General features: G+C 34.1%; 2 protein-coding genes and 1 pseudogene across 2 annotated transcripts; all 3 read left to right on the plus strand.

Moving 5' to 3' along the window:
- Positions 1-884: 884 nt before the first annotated feature.
- On the plus strand, positions 885-2,287 carry LOC116029714 (annotated as a pseudogene).
- Positions 2,288-7,648: 5,361 nt separating this feature from the next.
- Positions 7,649-10,556, plus strand: LOC116029715. Its single transcript, XM_031271758.1, has 3 exons — positions 7,649-8,156; positions 8,633-9,760; positions 9,847-10,556. The coding sequence occupies exons 1-3, from the start codon at positions 7,649-7,651 to the stop codon at positions 10,554-10,556; spliced, it is 2,346 nt and encodes a 781-aa protein (XP_031127618.1).
- An 87-nt stretch (positions 10,557-10,643) lies between these two features.
- Positions 10,644-11,435, plus strand: LOC116029716 (ATP-dependent DNA helicase pif1-like). Its single transcript, XM_031271759.1, has one exon. It carries the CDS (start codon positions 10,644-10,646, stop codon positions 11,433-11,435), a length of 792 nt encoding a protein of 263 aa, XP_031127619.1.
- The last annotated feature ends 3,837 nt before the right edge of the window (positions 11,436-15,272 follow it).

The raw sequence follows: 15,272 nt of genomic DNA on the forward strand, positions 1-15,272 counted from the left end.
ACCCTAAGCTATAGAAAGACGCACCTAAAGCTTTAGGCTGATGCACATTAAGTTTAAAAAAAAAAACCGCACATTTAGTTCTCAACCGAAGAACTGACACACCTTAAGCACAGAAATCACGCACCTTAAGTTATGGAAAGATGCACCTAAAACTTTACACTGACGCACGTTAAGTTCGAAACTGAAGAATTGACACACCTTTAGCACAGAAACCACGCACTTTAAGTATTAAATCGACACACCTTAATCACATAAACTACACACTACCTTAACTTTAAACAACACAAAAAATGACCAAATTGTCACCGCATTTTTTTAAAAAGTTTTATTCAATCTCGACAGTTGATTTTAATTTGATTTGATTATGTGTTAAGATATCTTTTACCTGAAGCGTATTACCGTGTGTGATCCTTCATCTATATATATATATATATATATGATTTTTATTCTGGTGAGAACAATTCTTTAGGTGTGGATGTGAGAACAAATCTAAACCATTGATCTGCAAGATCTGATGGATGAGAAATCAAGTAAAAAATGAGCGAGGTCATTTTCATAAATATTATAAACTTTTAAAATGAGCGGGGTCATTTTCATAAATATTACAAAATTTTGTTTATTTCAACCATTAGATCTACTAGATCAATGGTTTGGATTTGTCCTTATGTTCTCACCTAGGACATGATTCTCACCTGATTAAGGACCATATATATATATATATATATATATATATATATATATATAGAGAGAGAGAGAGAGAGAGAGAGTAAATACCCAAAATGGTCCCTCGACTATAGCATAATTCACAAATTGGTCCTCGACTTATGATTTTAACCAATAACATCCATGACTTTCCAATTTTTACCTAATGTAGTCCTCCATTAATGAGCCCGTCAACTCGCCGTGAAACACAAGGGCAGTCACGTAATTTCACATGCTTCCCGACGTTCTCCAACATTTGCTCCGGCAGCCTAAGGTAGTGCCCGTAAGCCAAACAAGCCGCTGCTCAAGCCGGCGTTGCAAGGCTTGGAAATAACTTTCCGGTTTATCTCGACCGCCTTGTCGGATCCGAGGCCGTACGCGAACCAGCGAGAATGGAAGCGGAGGTTGGAGTCCCTAGCGAGGAGTCAGGTCGAAATCATCGCTATGTTGTGCGAGGACGAAGCGGAGGATGGAGTGACACGTGGCGCGGCTCCAATCGTGGATCTGACGTCGTCAGACGGCACGCTGGCTCGTCGGAACAGCTCAGCGGAGGTGTGGAAGCTCTCCGATGAGGTCACGGTGGTGAGCCGAACGAGCGAGGCTAGCTTGTTGCCCCGCCTGGTAACATGGCGGAAATCAGAGGATATCGCTCAGAATATCCTCGATTTCATAGAGAGCGAGATGCGCAAATGTCTGGTAGGTTTAGGCGAAGCGAATCTCAACGGTAAACCTAGTCTCGACTACGACGCCATTTTCAAGCCCTCGGAGCTTCATTCCCTGAAGAAATCCCCAATGTTTCTGCAAAATTTCGAGAATCAAACTCTCTACACTACTCACCAGATCCTCGAATCGTGGATCTACGCGTCCAAATCAATCCTAAACCGAATCGCGGAGCAAATCGAATCAAAATCCTTCGGAAACGCCGTGAGCGATTGCTGGGTACTGGAGAAAACCTGGAATCTGTTAACCGAAATCGAAAACCTCCATCTCTTAATGGATCCCGACGACTTCCTCCGCCTAAAGCACCAGCTATCGATCAAAGTAACCGCCGAATCGCAATAGTTTTGCTTTCGATCGCGAGGACTGGTGGAAATCACGAAGCTCTCCAAGGATTTGAGGCAGAATGTCCCCGGCATTCTGGATGTCGAAGTCGATCCCAACGGCGGCCCTAGGGTTCAAGAGGCGACGATGAAGCTGTACGCGGAGAAGGACGGTTTCGAGAGGATCCATTTGGTTCAAGGCTTGCAGGCAATTGAAATGGGCATGAAGAGATTTTACTATTTGTATAAGCAGCTTTTGACGGTGGTTATGGGGAGCTTAAAAGCCGGAGATTCCGGCGATTCGTTGGATCAGGTGTTCCTTGAGCCGACATATTTTCCGAGCTTGGATGCGGCGAAGACGTTCTTGGCGGTGCACCGAAGCATGTGAAATTACGTGACTGCCCTTGTGTTTCACGGCGAGTTGACGGGCTCATTAACGGAGGACTACATTAGGTAAAAATTGGAAAGTCATGGATGTTATTGGTTAAAATCATAAGTCGAGGACCAATTTGTGAATTATGCTATAGTCGAGGGACCATTTTGGGTATTTACTCATATATGTATATATATATATATATATATGATCGCGTTCAAATGCGTACTGGCCACCCAGGAGAGAAATGCGGACGAATCACAGCGCGCCACATGTCCGGAATGTAGTTGCACCTAACGTTATAACTAGGTGCACGTCATGTTATAACTAGGTGCACATAGGTGCACCCAGGTGCAGAAATGTTAACAAGGTAAATTACTTGCACCTACAAGTGAAAATAGGTGCACACGTGCAAGTAAAATGTATTACAAGTGCAAGTAAATTGTACAATGAGCATCAATACTAAGTGCACCTAATGTTATAACTAGGTGTACATAGGTTGCAACCAGGTGCATGAATGTTAACAAAGTAAATTACTTGCACAAGTGCAAGTAAAATGTATTGCAGATGCAAGTAAAATGTATTACAGGTGCAAGTGAATTGTACAGTGAGCATTAATACTAAGTGCACGTAATGTTATAACTAGGTGCAACCTATGTTATAACTAGGTGCACCTAGGTTGCACCCAGGTGCATGAATATTAACAGGGTAAATTACTTACATTTGTAAGTGAAAGTATTTGCAAAAATAGTTGCATGAATATTAATAAGGTAAATTACTTGCACTTGTAAGTGAAAATAGGTGCACTTGTAAGTGAAACTAGGTGCACCAAAGTTCCAGTTATTTACGAAAATTTCACCGCGTCATTTTTTTAAAATTGCATCTGATTCATTGATCTGGATACGTGGACGGCTGTGAAGCGTTCTCATTTCTTACCTGGGCGGCAGTTCGCATGGGAGTGCATCCCTATATATATATATAGAATTCGACAAATTGGTATTGAGATTATATTATAAGTTGAACTTGGGTATATTCTTTTAATATTGAGGGCTTAGTTGTTTTAAAAGAAAAAAAGTAATATTTATTTATTTAATTCATTGATAATATATAAATTGAGTTTAATTTCTTTTAATCTATTGATATATAATATATTTAATTGACAGAAGTTCTTTAATATATACTATGTTTTTTTGGTTTTTTTTTTTTGAAAAATGTTTTTTTGGTTTATATTACAACGCAAATTAAATTATTATACAAATTTTTTGTTTGTTTTTTTTTTCAAAATTGATACTCTCAAAAATATAAATAAATTGTCCATTTTAATCTGATGTTTGGTAGTACATGTTTTTTTTCTATGCTAAAAAGAATTAAAAAACAAAAACAAAAACGAACGTAACAAGACAAAAACAAAAAATATGCAATATTCGCAACACCTATTAGTACAATTCCCTCTAACTTGAGACTGTGTTAGGGGACTATAAAATGTATAAATTCCTTTTAAATTAAAAACATCAACCCCTTCAGTTTTATGTTCTCTAACTTTTGTTTCTAATTTTCCAGTATTCATTTTTATTTTCTATTCTATGTTTTTGGTTAGAAAACGTATTTATTGACACTCATTTTTTTTTTTAAATATAGCTTTTTAGACTAATCTTATAAAATATAATTAACACAAGTTCAATATATTTTATATAAAATATATTTTTAAAAATAAAAATAATTAAATATATTTAATTTTTTTTAAAAAATAACTGGGGTGGCCGGCCACTGGCCTTCCCCGCCTCCTTCGTCTCCGGTTGGAGACGATCTCTTCGTCTCTAGTTGGCTCTTTGTCTCTGGTGGGAGACGAAGGAGGCAGGGCGGAAGGGGGTGGCTTTTTTTTAAAAAAAAAATTGATTATATTTAATGCATTTTCAGGTTACGTTCATTGGCCAAATTGCACCTTATTCCAAAAACAATTGAACCAAATCAACCAATAATCTATTTGAATTCGGTCAAAATCTAAAACTTGGTTTAGAGTTCAAGTTTTAATTGTGATAATGCGTATAATGTCTAACTTTAAGCGTAATTGAGCAAGTAAGTTATATTTATATAAGTAAGTGCGAGTATATAAAAAGATAGAAGAGGGAGATAAGTAAAAGAAAATGATAACGAATGTAGTAATAGTAATGGATAAATATGTAAGTATATAATGGTTAGAATAAATGTGGGATCACCAAATAGATGATAGATATTTTGTTTTTCATTTAGAAAAAAAAATAAAATAAAAGTTCTCCAGTTTTCTAGTTAAAATGAAAAAAATTGTGCTAGTAAACATGTTTATTATTGTTTTTCATTCTTCAATTATTTTGTTTTCTAAAAATTTTGAAAAATTTTCCAGTTAGTAAATGGGCATGATCCATATCTGTTAAATTTTTCATAAAAAAGAAATGAAATTTTAAAAAATGTACAAAATATGCCAAGTATGTAGCTTGTAACTCAATAGCACCTCTGTGACTCACTCAAATGGAAGGTTATAGGTTTGAACTCCAGTGAATGTATGGACTATTTGTGCATGCATAGTGGGTGGCTTGATATTGCATTACGTGGTTATAAAGGGTATAATTCTTTTTAACTTAATGTTTATAATTACAAGTTATGCATGCATATTGTATTTGTTGTAATCTTTATTTTATTAGAGTAGTTCATTTTGAAATTGATATTCAATCTACTTGATAGGGTATTAATTAAGCCACTAAAAGATTTTGGAGGATGATTGAATTCAAGGTTTAGGGGTTTGGGAATACATTATAGAAAATAATATACTTTTAGTACTCAAAATGTTGATTTTATGACTTTTGAATTGGGTAGTCAAAAGGCAGGAGAACACTATCGTTAGAAATAGCGAGAATATAGGAAAAATGTAGGAAAATTATATGGAGAGAATATATGTATTGTATTGCTCAGAATGGCTTGTCCTTCCTCCAGGTATAGAGGGTCTATTGTATTGCTCAGAATTGCTTATCCTTCCTCTATGTATGGAGGGTCTATTTATACTCCTTATGAATTGCGAAGTCGATGTCTCAGGAAATTATCTCAAAAATATTTTTCGATCCATTCTCCTCTTTTAAAAGTCAAGTCTTCTTCCGACCAGTTACTTGTCAAAGCATCTCTTGGATGGATGCCACTGCTCGGTTAGCGGTCCTTTTGCACGCAGTTGGCAAACTGAGCGGTCCATAGTGAGCCCCCTAAGTTAGAAGTTAGTATAGGGAGCCTAGATTACGCTGGTCGCCTCGTTATAAACCTTAGATTAAGAAAAACCCAGTGGGAAAAAGCTAAGCAAAAAAAAAATAAGTACAACCATAAGCGCAATATTTAGCTAGTGTGAGAATTTCGAGCACTGAGGTTGTAAGTCGATCATTGAGCACTTTATTATCCTGAAAAACATGGGAACTAGTTAAGTTAAAAGAAAGCATACAAGGTGTGTAACTTCCTTATGCACTCTAATTTTTTGCACTTGACAATGATAAAAATAAAATCTGAGCCCTCCGATCGACCACATAGCATATCAACATCCTGCAAATTTTTAAGATACTAATTAGAGTTAATTCGATTTTTGGTCCTAGATTTATAGGTGACAATCCACTTTTAGTTCTTTTTTATTCGAACATCCATTTTTGGTCCTAATATTATTGTGGCATGACCAATTTAGGTCCTCTATCAACCAATCAGTTCAAATATCGTTAAATACAAGGACATTTCGATCTTCAATTATGAATGTTTCAAAAAAAATAAGCATAAAATATATAGCGATTCAACATACTTTGTATAAAAAGATTGAAATGTCTTTGTATTTAACAATATTTCAACGATTTTGTTGCTGGAGGACTAAAATTGGTCATGCCACAATAATACTTTGACCAAATGAGGATGTTCTAATAAAAAATGACTAAAATTATTTAAATCATTTTTCGAGCGTTGTTAGTAGTCCGGTCAACTAAAGAAGAAGGTAAACAAAGATGCAACAAGACACCTTTAAAGTGCTCTGGTCAATTTCAAAAGCTAATAACTATGGAACCAACGTTTACAGCTACGGTTGATGAACCATTAAGTAATGTGACTAAAGGTGAGTTCTTTGAAATTGTAAATTTATATATGCTCATTAGTTGTGTATTATCAAAGCTTTTGGTTTAGTAGGCCAAATAATTTAATTTAATGTACTATGCTCTTCTTAATCATGGTCGCAAAAACAATTGACTGCAACACAGTATCAACAACCATTGAAAATAGGCAAAGAAACATAAGATTTCGCGGGGTATCAGGTATGTTTAATGGTACTTTTAAACATTTTTTGTAAATATGTATAATGAAATACAAATTAGAGGTTATTTGAAGTCAGATAATATGAAACAATTGGGGTAGTTTAATGTTTTTTTAAACAATTGTTTTTACTAAACTAATGTATTATGGTATATACTATGTATCGTAACAAAAGTGTACATATAAAATTGGATCGCGTCTAGAAAATCCATTAAATAAATACATTACTATTGCATTTTATTAAAAATAACAATACTATATGCAATACAATGCTATTTTTTGCAGGTAATTATTTGCCCAATAGTTATTGCGAAACAAATTGTCAAAACCGAAGTTGTGAAAAAATTGCACGTCAATCTGTATCAATCGTTCACAATTTAGAAGATTTGTTCGTTAATGTAGCCATGGTGGAGGAGGTTAATGTGTGCCCAAATGCTGGTACGCAAATGATTTTTCAGTCTAAATCACTTACGACAATCATTAAATAAATGTAATGGCAATTTAATCATTATTTGGAACCATCATTTGCTTCCATCTTAGCAGTGGTTTACAATGATATTGGTGACCCCAGCAATATTTGCAAACACTGCAATGCAATATATTGGTTTGAATAGCGAGTTAATAAAGCTGTGCGCACCGGTACACCAAAATATTCTTCGTGTTGTGGTCATGGGAAATTAAGCTGCCTAAGATGCGACAACCGCCGAAGAGGATTTCTGACTTATTTTTTACTCATGGAGAAAAGCAAAAAGAATTTGTACAAAAAATTAGGAGGTACAATAACATGTTTGCTTTTACATCATTAGGAGCAAAGATCGACAAATCTATAAACATAGGTAATGGACCGCATATTTTTAGGATTAATGGTCAAAACTTCCATTTGATGGGTGGATTACTTTCGCAACCCGGAAATAGGTCAAAATTTGCTCAATTATACATCCTTGACACTGAAAATGAGGTCAACAATCGGATCAATTCATTCAGGTAATCCTCTACCATAATTTTTTGCGTACTATTACACTTCTTTGTTATACTATATATCTAACCACGACCAACATAGGTAACACAAATTGTATTCACTTAATATTTATCAGGATGTGCGAAAATAAGGATAAAATGCATGTCGAAATAGTGGAAGATATTAAGAAAGATTTAGATGATCACAATGTCTTGGTGAAATCATTCTGCTTTGCAAAAAAATAAAATTGACTCAAATCTAGGAGTAGAGTTTAAGATGAGGTTGATTGGGAAGCGAAATGGTGATGCTCGGACATACAACTTACCCACTGTATCAGAGGTAGCTACTCTAATCGTTGGTGATCTAGATCCAACTATGGGTCAAAGGGATATTTTGGTCGAGACTAATACCGGTGGGCTAAAGAGGATAAATGAGCTAAATTCCGCATATCTCCCGTTGCAATATCCTATTCTGTTCCCATACGGCGAAGATGGCTATAGAGAGGATATTCAATTCAATACAAGTCAAAACCAACAAAGTGGGGGTAGAGTGCGTGTATCACAGCGTGAGTTCTTCGCTTATAGGATACATGATAGGTTTAATGAAGTATCTACAATGCTATATGCAAGGAGACTTTTTCAACAATTTCTGATAGATGCCTACACCATGGTTAAATCGAGCAAGCTTCTATATATTAGAAATAATCAAAAGGCTTTGAGATGTGAAGCTTATAAAGGTCTTTTAGATGCTTTAACCAGAGGAGAAGTTGATACTAGCAAACAAGGTAAACGAATCATCTTACCATCCAGTTTCACTTGCGATGCTAGATATATGATCCAAAATTATCAAGATGTAATGGCAATTTTTCGATACAAGGGATACCCAAACTTATTTATCACATTCACATGTAATCCCAAATGGCCGGAGATTCAAAGATACATTGAAAAATGCAAATTGAACGCCGAGGATAGACCAAACATTGTATGTCGTGTTTTCAAGATGAAGTTGGATTGTTTAGTGAAAGAAATATGAGCAGGGAATTTATTTGATATTGTCACGGCAGGTATAATCATTTGGTTAACTTTGTTAATGCGTAATAGGGTCAATGTTTTTAATTTACCATTCAATTTTGAACCTTTATTTCTAACGTATACAAACTTACTTTTGGCGTAGTGGTATATACTATTGAATTTCAAAAGCGTGGCTTACCTCATGCTCACATTCTAATATTCCTACAAAGATTTTCAATACCCTTTATAGCTGAAACAATGGACAAAATTTCAACAGAAATACCTGACAAAGAGGTTGACATTGATTACTACAAAGCTGTGGAAGAATTTATGATTCACGGACCCTGTGGAATAGAAAGGCCTAAATCTCCATGCATGGTGAACAAGAGGTGTTCAAAACATTTCCCGAAGAAATTTTTATATGTATCCACTTGGGATGATGATGGGTATCCAATATACCAGCGTCGTGACAATGGTAGAACTGTGGAGAAGAATGGTGTGCAATTGGATAAAAGATACATTGTACCACATAATAGATACCTGCTTCTCAAGTATAAGGCCCACATCAACGTTGAATGGTGTAACCAATCTAGGTCAATCAAATATTTTTTTAAGTATGTGAACAAGGGTAATGACAGGGTCACGACAGAGTTCTACAATAGCACGACTGATGATTGGTCAAATGATGTTGTAGATGAAATCAGCATGTATTATGACTGCAGGTATGTTTCAGCATGCAAGGCTGCTTGGCAACTCCTAAGCTTCGATGTTCAATTTAGGCACCCTCCAGTGGAAAGGTTAAGTTTCCATCTACTAGATTGTCAGTCTGTTGTGTTCGAGGATGATGATCGTATAGAAAATGTTCTAAATCGACCCACAGTAAATCTAAGCATGTTCACTGTATGGTTTGATGCGAACAAGAAATATGATTTGGCTAAGGAGTTGCCTTATATTGACATGCCGACCAAGTTTGTGTGGAAGAAGGATATTAGAGAGTGGCATCCAAGGCAAATGGGGCTCGCAATTGGACGAATTTTTTATGTACCTCCGAGAAGTGGTGAAATATATTACTTGAGATGTCTACTAAATGTACTTAGAGGTCCTACTAATTTTGAAGACATCAAGTCATATAAGGGTGTCATATATCCCACTTTTAGAGATGCATGCTATGCAAGAGGCTTGTTAGATGATGATAAGGAATACATTGACGCGATTAATGAAGCCAGTCATTGGTCTACGACACGATCACTGAGGAAATTGTTTGTCATATTACTTACATCGAACTTGGTGAACTGCTTGAAAAATGTGTGGAATGAAGTGTGGCATCACCTATCAGACGATGTACAATTTAACAAACGGAAAGTGTTGCAAGAAAAAGGTATTTATAAATTTCATTTTATAGAATCTTTATGACGTACTAAATTTCACTCAAATTTCTCAAACATTTTACTTTAACAATTTCAGATTTGTGTTTGTCTGATGATGAGAAGAAAAATTTGTCCTTGATTGAAATAGAGCGGTTGCTACAGTTGTACAACAAGAACTTGAAAGATTATCCTCAAATGCCTATTCCAAACTACGATGATGCAATGCGTTGTGATAATCGTATGTTGCTTGATGAGCTAGCTTATGGTCGTGATGCATTACTAGAGCAGAGTGAATCAATGGAAATGCAAATGACTGATGAGCAATCTGTTGTTTACCATGTTGTACTAAATGTCATAAAACAGCAGAAGGGTGGTTTGTACTTTGTATATGGTTATGGTGGTACCGGTAAAACATTTCTTTGGAAAACGTTATCAGCAAAGATACGGTTTGAGGGAGAGATCGTCATCAACGTTGCGTCTTTGTTATTGCCGGGAGGTCGAACTGCACATTCAAGGTTCGCAATACCAATTAGTGTTACGGAGGATTCCACGTGTAACATCAATCAAGGCAGCCAACTAGCAGAACTAATTGTCAAATGCAAACTTATAATTTGGGACGAAGTACCAATGATGCACAAACACTGCTTCGAGACACTAGATAGAACATTGCGTGATCTCTTGCGTTTTAGTGATCCTCATAGTGGCAGTAAAACTTTTGGTGGTAAGACTGTGGTTTTGGAAGGGGATTTCAGACAAATATTACCAGTCATCCCTAAAGGTTTAAGACAAAATATTGTTTCAGCTTAAATCAACTCTTCGTACCTATGGGAGTCATGACAAGTGCTTAGGTTAACAAAGAATCTAAGACTGAATAATAGGGAACCCAGGGTTGATATGCAAAACATCCAACAATTTGCAGAATGGTTAGCTGCTATCGGAGATGAAACAATTGGAGGACCTAATGATGGTTATGCAAAAGTCCAAATCCCTAACGAAGTGTTGTTACCATCTACTGCTAATGACATAGCCACAATAGTTGATAGTATATTTCCGATGTTCAAGGAAGGTGGTTGTCAAAAGGAATACATGGAGAGTCGGGCAATTCTGGCTCCAACACTAGATGTGGTAAATGCAATCAATGAATATATGAGTGATTTGCATATTGCTGAGAGCAAGACCTACCTTAGTTGCGACAGCGTGTGTAAATCTTATTCAAGCGACGGTATCCTCTATGACATGCACACTTCGGAATTCCTAAATTGGTTGAAAACTTCTGGCATCCCTAACCATTCTTTAACTTTAAAGGTTGGATCCCAAGTCATCTTGTTGAGAAACATAGATCACTCAATGGGACTTTGCAATGGTACCAGACTCATCATTACCAGATTATCTGATCATGTGGTGGAAGGAAAGATTGTTACTGCGCACAATGCCGACAAAATAGTGTTGATTCCAAGGATGTCAATGACACCTACTGATACAAGATTGCCATTTAAATTTCAACGAAGACAATTTCCTTTAATGTTGTCATACACAATGACTATCAACAAAAGCCAATGTCAAACTTTGACGCATGTAGGGTTACTACTAAGGAAACTTGTCTTTGTTCACGGTCAACTTTACGTTGTTGTTTCAAGGATTAGCAACCCTTTAGTTTTAAGAATTTTGATAGCAAAAGAAGGATAGAGTAGTAATTATACTACAAATGTTGTGTATCATGAAGTTCTTAATAATTTGTAAGTTCCTAATCTTTAAATATTCTATTTCGGTTTAATAAATAGCATTACTCGCATCCGTGCATCGCACGGGTATAATACTAGTACATATATATATATATATATATATATATATATATATATATATATATATAGAAATTCATTTGTAAGTCACTGTAATCTCTTAGATCCTTCATTATTAATGGAACTATTATTATGATACTGAAAGGGTGCAAGTTATCTCGTGTCTCATTGTCAAACCTATCGATTTTCGCCATAGTTACATTGCGTACGTGCCATTTTTGCATTGGATATGGGATTTTAAAATCGTCACTACTCTGATAAAATATGAATTATATTAAGTTGTTAATGCATTGGACCACACTACAATACAATCAGATCATGAATTAAAATTGACAAACGACAGTACCTTAGTAGCTAAGTTTCGATCTCTTTCAATTTTTGAAATTATCAAAATCAAGAAAATTATAATGTCAGGATCATACATACCTTACTGCATTAGTTAACCAGAAAGGTAAATTCTTATGTGAGATTTATTATGGATCTCAATTTGTGAGACACGTCAAGGAAAATTTGAGTCTTATACTATATGAATTTAGTAATATCCTGTAAACTACCTATTACAATTGTGCTATAAATTAAAAAGTATTATATATATAAGATTTAAAGTATAATATGATTATATCTACAATTCTATTATGTAATGCCATTTTATTTCTTTCAAATTGGCTATTATATTTTTTCTATAAAGTACTACATTTATATTATAAAATAGAGTCATTTCCATTTTTGGTCCTACTGTTATTAGGGTAGTGCCAATTTTAGTCCACTTCATTAATTTTTGCCACATTGCGTCCAGTCTTATTTAGTCCTTGCCACTTTTAGTCCACCGTTAAAATTTTTGTCAAATAACCGTCCAAAACAAGGGTATTTTGGTCTTTTCATGCTTTGATCATCTCCTTAACCCTTTGCAGTAGTTTTCCTTACACATTTTCATCCAATGAAGAGGTCCGGCGAAAGTCATGGCTTTGTAATGTGGCTCACATGGCTTTCGTTGGACCTCTTCATTGGATGAAAATGTGTAAGAAAAATTACTGCAAAGGGTCAAGAAGATGACCAAAGCATGAAAAGACCAAAAATACCCTTGTTTAGGACGGCCATTTGACGAAAATTTTAACGGTGGACTAAAAGTGGTAAGGACTAAATAAGACTGGCCGCAATGTGGCAAAAATTAATGAAGTGAACTAAAATTGGCAATACCCCAATAACAATAGGACCAAAAATAGAAATGACTCTATAAAATATTATATATAAGCTAGGTTTAAAGTATTCATGAAAAGTCCTAATACAATAATAACTAATAAAGTAATAAGTCCTAATAAATAATCAAATACATAATTTGTTAATCTATAAGCCAATAATATATAATTTATACAATGTACTAATTACTAATGCATTTTATCAACATAAATAAACATATATTTATCTATATAATTATATAAAATTGTCTACAAATATACACTAATATTAATAATATATACATACTAGCCATGCTTGGCGGCCCCCCGCCGACCCACCACGCCCACCCCTCCATAGCCCGTCAAAATATGGGCCATAAAATTCAAAGCCCGCCCACCAAAAACGCGGGGAAGGACGGACTAGCTCGGTGAGCTAAACCCGTTTTGACGACTCTAATGCTTTCACTTCAATCTGAATTATTATTATTATTATTTATTATTATTATTATTATTATTATTATTATAACAAATACTCCGTAGTATGTTTATTTTTAGGAAAATGAATTGAAGCAAATAAACAAAATGTAGTAATTTCTTAACTTTCAGTCAAACACAAAAAAAAAATAAATTTTGACATTCAATTAAATGTCAAAAAATTAAAATATTTTTTAAAAATGAAAAATTTTCAGAAAATTATTTTTTCAAAAAATATTTTCCAAGTTCAATGATCAGATTATGCACTTAAAAGAATGGGAATTTTAAAATTCACTTCTCCCTCTTGAAGATAATACAAAAGTAAATTGTGGGGAAAAACAAAACTTATTCTAATGCAACAAAGAAGCTATCACATCATTAACATCAATTCAAAATACAATAAAGATATAGAAGAAAGTCAATAGATTATCTCTATCCCCACTAAAAACAAAAGAGAAGAATAAAAAATTAAACTACAAAGCGTATAATGAAAATAAGGTATGGGCCACGGGGTTGTGCAATATAATTTGTTTAATTGAAGAATTAATATTGTTTAAATATAATGTTTTTTTTTAATATTGCAACCCAAATTAAATTATTATACAAAATTTATATATATATATATATATATTTAAATGTATACTCTAAAAAAATATAAATAAAATTTTCCATTTTAAACTGGTGTTTGGTCGTTAGGGGTGTAAACGAATTGAATCGAGTCAAATACTTGAGTATTTGATTCGAATTCGATTATTTTAATGAGTATTTGAATTCGAATTCGTTTAGTGTTCGAATCCTAAATTCCGATTCATATTCGATTCAACCAATTTATTCGAATATATTCGATTGGATTCGAATATTCGAATTCGAAATGATTATCTTAATGTTTTTTCTAAATTTTTCAATAAATTAAGATAAAATAAAACAAAAATTGCCACGACCGTGAGGAGTTGCTGCCCTGCCTTGCTGAGTTGCTCTCCTTGTTACCGTGCTTCCTTGCCATGACGGTGGTATGCCGTGAAAAGGGGAGGATAAGAACAGGGCGAAGCAGTTGGTGGAAGAGGCGAAGTTGGGAACTGCGGCGGTCGAACTGGGAAGACTAAAGGGTGAAGCACCGAAGCGGCTGCTCTCACTTTTATTTTAGCTTAGGGTTTATGCCTTTACTGGTTTAGTTTCTTTATATATATATATATATATATATATATATATATATATATATATATATATATATATATATTCGAATATTCGAATACTATTCGAATCGAATCTATCCTGATTTGTATTTGGATTTGAATAACATTCGAATCAAAATGTGTATTTGAATTTGGATTCGTATTCGAAATATTCGAATTCGAATCACGAATCGAATAAAAATTATTTGATTTGTTTACACCCCTATTGGTCGTACATGTTTTCTATGCTATTGATTAGCTCTATATCACAAAATGAATATTTTTTAAAAAATTAAAATAAAGAGTTAATTCCATTTTTGGTCCTAGATTTAAAGATGACAATTCACTTTTAGTTATTTTTTATTAGAACATCCTCATTTGGTCCTAGTATTATTGTGGCATGACCAATTTTACTCCTTCGACAACAAAATTGTTGAAATATCGTTAAATACAAGTATTTCAATCATTTTTATACAAAGTATGTTGAACTGTTATATTTTTTTATGTTTATTTGTTTGAAAACATTCATAATTGAATATCGAAATGTTATTGTATTTAACGATATTTAAACTGATTTGTTGATAAAGGACAAAAAATGGTTATGTCACAATAATACTAGGACCAAAAGTGGATATTCTAATAAAAAAGACTAAAAGTGGATTGTCACCTATAAATCTAGGACCAAAAATGGAATTAACTTAAAATAATAAAACATGAAAAAACAAAAACAAACAAAATATGCAATATTCATAATACGTATTAGTTCAATTATCTCTAACTTCAGGCTGTGTTATGGGACTATAAAATCTATAAATTCCTTTTAAATTTAAAACTTCAAGCTTTTGCATTTTACTCCATATCTGTTAAAGTTTTTATTAAAAAATGAAATAACCTGATCTTGTT

The sequence above is a fragment of the Ipomoea triloba genome, chromosome 9, assembly GCF_003576645.1.
Source record: "Ipomoea triloba cultivar NCNSP0323 chromosome 9, ASM357664v1".
Lineage (NCBI taxonomy): Eukaryota > Viridiplantae > Streptophyta > Magnoliopsida > Solanales > Convolvulaceae > Ipomoea > Ipomoea triloba.